At 39.4% G+C, this 5,000-nt stretch overlaps 1 protein-coding gene across 1 annotated transcript in view; it reads left to right on the top strand.

Moving 5' to 3' along the window:
- The window catches only part of LOC140348429 (transcription factor COE3-like), a 77,502-nt gene that overhangs the window by 14,323 nt on the left and 58,179 nt on the right, over positions 1 to 5,000 (top strand). The window contains exons 9-10 of the mRNA XM_072434357.1: positions 701 to 834; positions 3,760 to 3,886. Coding sequence (XP_072290458.1) covers positions 701 to 834; positions 3,760 to 3,886 — 261 coding nt within the window. The remainder of the gene's footprint in view (positions 1 to 700; positions 835 to 3,759; positions 3,887 to 5,000) is intronic.

The raw sequence follows: 5,000 nt of genomic DNA, 5'->3' as shown, positions 1-5,000 counted from the left end.
CTGGTTCAGACCCGTCTGAGGGTGAGACCTGGTTCTGGGATCAAAGCCTTCGTAAACCACATCTTTACCTTTGGAAGGCCAAAAATCCTTTGCGATTATGATTCTCCTCATGTCCTGTTTTGTCTTGAGACAGTGTCTTTCAAATCTGAGATTTGATTTTTGGCTGCTGTGAGTCAGGGTCAGGGTCAGGATCAGGGTCAAGGTCAGGGTTAGGTCAGGGTAGGGTTAGGGTCAGGGTCAGGGTCAGGGTCAGGGTCAGGGTCAGGGTCAGGGTAGGGTTAGGGTCAGGGTCAGGGTCAGGGTCAAGGTTAGGGTAGTCTGACTGCAGGTGGCGCTGTCGTTAACCCTAACCCTGAACACAGTTCACAAACTTGGGAACTTAAACATTATGGTGCAATATAAAACAACGAATAATAAAACAATAATAATAGCAACGTCTATAGAGTTAAATAAGGCATGCATAAATTAAGAATTTACAAATAAAATTAAAGAAGAAGCAGAGAACAGCTTATGTATGTCAAAGTCTGACTCTTAAATACAAGCATGACTAAAAGTCCTTATTGTGTTGAAATGTGAAGACCTAATTAACCTAATCAGACCGCTTTGGGCCAGTTTTAGACCCAGTTTTAGACCCAGTTTTAGACCCAGTTTTAGACCCAGTTTTAGACCCAGTTTTAGACCTGTTCTTCTCTGTCTGCAGCAGCCACTCCGTGCATTAAGGCCATCAGCCCGAGCGAGGGCTGGACCACAGGGGGCGCTACAGTCATCCTCATTGGAGACAACTTCTTTGACGGACTCCAAGTGGTGTTTGGGACAATGCTGGTGTGGAGTGAGGTGAGTCCTGGTTTAGTCCTGGTTTAGATTAGACCTGGGTTAGACCTGGGTTAGACCTGGGTTAGACCTGGTTTAGTCCTGGTTTAGACCTGGTTTAGACCTGGGTTAGACCTGATTTAGTCCTGGTTTAGACTTGGTTTAGTCCTGGTTTAGACCTGGTATAGTCCTGGTTTAGACCTGGTTTAGACCTGGGTTAGACCTGGTTTAGTCCTGGTTTAGACCTGGTTTAGACCTGGTTTAGACCTGGGTTAGACCTGGTTTAGTCCTGGTTTAGACCTGGTTTAGACCTGGTTTAGACCTGGGTTAGACCTGATTTAGTCCTGGTTTAGACTTGGTTTAGTCCTGGTTTAGACCTGGTATAGTCCTGGTTTAGACCTGGTTTAGACCTGGGTTAGACCTGGTTTAGTCCTGGTTTAGACCTGGTTTAGACCTGGGTTAGACCTGGTTTAGACCTGGGTTAGACCTGGTTTATTCCTGGTTTAGACTTGGTTTAGTCCTGGTTTAGACCTGGTTTAGACCTGGGTTAGACCTGGTTTAGTCCTGGTTTAGACCTGGTTTAGACCTGGGTTAGACCTGGTTTAGTCCTGGTTTAGACCTGGTTTAGACCTGGTTTGGACCTGGTTTAGACCTGGTTTAGTCCTGGTTTAGACCTGGTTTGGACCTGGTTTAGACCTGGTTTAGTCCTGGTTTGGACTTGGTTTAGTCCTGGTTTAGACCTGGTTTAGACCTGGGTCAGTCCTGGTTTAGTCCTGGTTTAGTCCTGGTTTAGTCCTGGTTTAGTCCTGGTTTAGTCCTGGTTTAGTCCTGGTTGAGGGTTGAGATCAGGTTCAATCACCAAGTGTCTGATCACTCTAATTAGACATTGGTCTGTGTTTGTTCGTTGCGTTTTTTAACACGTTTTTCCCTCAAAACTTTGTCTAGTTTTTAAGTCTTAATCTTAAAGAACATTTCCTGTTCAACCTTCTTTGAGTTTGAAGTTTGAGTCTGTCCCTCTGACAGTCTTTTTTAACTATCGATTAAAATAAAATGTCCTGAGCATTGAAACCTAACGTCACTGGTTCAAGAACCATCTCAGTCACTCGCTCTGGTATACTGTAGTAGTATTGTATAATGTATTAGTATGGTATACTGTATTAGTATGGTATACTGTAGTAGTATGGTATACTGTAGTAGTATGGTATACTGTAGTAGTATGGTATACTGTAGTAGTATTGTATAATGTATTAGTATGGTATACTGTATTAGTATGGTATACTGTAGTAGTATGGTATACTGTAGTAGTATGGTATACTGTAGTAGTATTGTATAATGTATTAGTATGGTATACTGTAATAGTATGGTATACTGTATTAGTATGGTATACTGTAGTAGTATGGTATACTGTAGTAGTATTGTATAATGTATTAGTATGGTATACTGTAATAGTATGGTATACTGTATTAGTATGGTATACTGTAGTAGTATGGTATACTGTAGTAGTATTGTATAATGTATTAGTATGGTATACTGTAATAGTATGGTATACTGTAGTAGTATGGTATACTGTAGTAGTATGGTATACTGTAGTAGTATTGTATAATGTATTAGTATGGTATACTGTAATAGTATGGTATACTGTAGTAGTATGGTATACTGTAGTAGTATTGTATAATGTATTAGTATGGTATACTGTATTAGTATGGTATACTGTAGTAGTATGGTATACTGTAGTAGTAGGGTATACTGTAGTAGTATTGTATACTTTAGTAGTATGGTATACTGTAGTAGTATGATATACTGTAGTAGTATGGTATATTGTAGTAGTATGGTATACTGTAGTAGTATTGTATACTGTAGTAGTATGGTATACTGTAGTAGTATGATATACTGTAGTAGTATTGTATACTGTAGTAGTATGGTATACTGTAGTAGTATGGTATACTGTAGTAGTATTGTATACTTTAGTAGTATGGTATAATGTAGTAGTATAATATACTGTAGTAGTATTGTATACTTTAGTAGGATGGAATACTGTAGTAGTATTGTATACTTTAGTAGTATGGTATACTGTAGTAGTATTGTATACTGTAGTAGTATTGTATACTGTAGTAGTATGGAATACTGTAGTAGTATTGTATACTTTAGTAGTATGGTATACTTTAGTAGTATGGTATACTGTAGTAGTATGGTATACTGTAGTAGTATTGTATACTGTAGTAGTATGGTATACTGTAGTAGTATTGTATACTTTAGTAGTATGGTATACTGTAGTAGTGTTGTATGTTGTAGTAGTATGGTATACTGTAGTAGTATTGTATACTGTAGTAGTATGGTATACTGTAGTATTATTGTATACTTTAGTAGTATGGTATACTGTAGTAGTATGGTATACTGTAGTAGTATTGTATACTGTAGTAGTATGGTATACTGTAGTAGTATTGTATACTTTAGTAGTATGGTATACTGTAGTAGTGTTGTATGTTGTAGTAGTATGGTATACTGTAGTAGTATTGTATACTGTAGTAGTATGGTATACTGCAGTAGTATTGTATACTTTAGTTGTATGGTATACTGTAGTAGTATTGTATACTTTAGTAGTATGGTATACTGTAGTAGTATTGTATACTGTAGTAGTATGGTATACTGTAGTAGTATGGTATACTGTAGTAGTATTGTATACTGTGGTAGTAGTATGGTATACTGTAGTAGTATGGTATACTGTAGTAGTATGGTATACTGTAGTAGTATTGTATACCGTAGTAGTATTGTATACCGTAGTAGTATGGTGTACTGTAGTAGTATTGTGTACTGTGGTAGTATTGTATACTGTAGTAGTAGTACTGTATACTGTGGTAGTATTGTATACTGTAGTAGTAGTATTGTATACTGTGGTAGTGTTGTATACTGTGGTTGTATTCTTGTGTTTACTTGTTTGTCCCTCTGCAGTTGATCACGCCTCACGCCATCCGAGTTCAGACTCCGCCCAGACACATCCCGGGGGTCGTGGAGGTCACTCTGTCCTACAAGTCCAAACAGTTCTGCAAAGGAGCACCTGGAAGGTTCGTCTACACAGGTAAAAGTACTACATTACTCCTCCTTCCTAATGACTGTGAAGGACAGAGAACTACAGTCTAAAACCTAAACTCCCTGCAAAGTGTCAGATGGTTCGGGTTAACCTAGTGCTATCCCTTAGGTCATTTGAGCCAGGGTTAGGGTTAACCTAGTCCTAACCCTTAGGTCATGTGAGCCAGGGTTAGGGTTAACCTAGTCCTAACCCTTAGGTCATGTGAGCCAGGGTTAGGGTTAACCTAGTCCTAACCCTTAGGTCATGTGAGCCAGGGTTAGGGTTGACCTCGTCCTAACCCTTAGGTCATGGTGGTTTCACAGTTAAATGTAAATGTGATGAAAGTGCTTGTACTTAAGGCCACTCTGCTGTTTACTCTTATGTCACTCTTATAATTTCCACATGATTGTAAGATTTTATGAAGGAAATATTTATTAATAATGTTAAAATATCATAGTGAAAACTAAAAGTCTGATCTGGCGTGATATTGAGCATAAGCAGCATCTGTGGAGCCAATATTTCTGTAAATATAATGGTCCTGGTCCTGGTCCTGGTCCTGGTCCTGGTCCTGGTCCTGGTCCTGGTTCTGGTCCTTGTGTCTGGTGGATGGAGTGATTTCCGTCTCTTTGAATATTTAACTCTGTTTAAGGTGGAATGATTTAACGACTCCGCCTTAAAGAGCCATTAACCTCAGAGTTAAATATTAGAGTCTGAAACTAAAGAAGGAAAGAGCGAGAAGAAGAGATGAGAAGGAGAAAGGGGGGAGAAGAAGAGATGAGAAGGAGAAAGGGGGGAGAAGAAGAGATGAGAAGGAAAAAGGGGGGAGAAGAAGAGATGAGAAGGAGAAATGGGGGAGAAGAAGAGATGAGAAGGAGAAAAGTGGGAGAAGAAGAGATGAGAAGGAGAAATGGGGAGAAGAAGAGATGAGAAGGAGAAAAGTGGGAGAAGAAGAGATGATAAGGAGAAAAGGGGGGAGAAGAAGAGATGAGAAGGAGAAAAGGGGGGAGAAGAAGAGATGAGAAGGAGAAAAGGGGGAGAAGAAGAGATGAGAAGTAGAAAAGGGGCCAGAAGAAGAGATGAGAAGGAGAAAAGGGGGGAGAAGAAGAGATTAGAAGGAGAAAAG

The sequence above is a fragment of the Eucyclogobius newberryi genome, unplaced genomic scaffold (assembly GCF_026437365.1).
Source record: "Eucyclogobius newberryi isolate DKJ021-1_F unplaced genomic scaffold, fEucNew1.0.hap1 SCAF_69, whole genome shotgun sequence".
NCBI classification, from domain to species: domain Eukaryota; kingdom Metazoa; phylum Chordata; class Actinopteri; order Gobiiformes; family Gobiidae; genus Eucyclogobius; species Eucyclogobius newberryi.
Note: the sequence above shows the minus strand (reverse complement) of the source record. Positions and strands in the feature narration are given on the sequence as shown.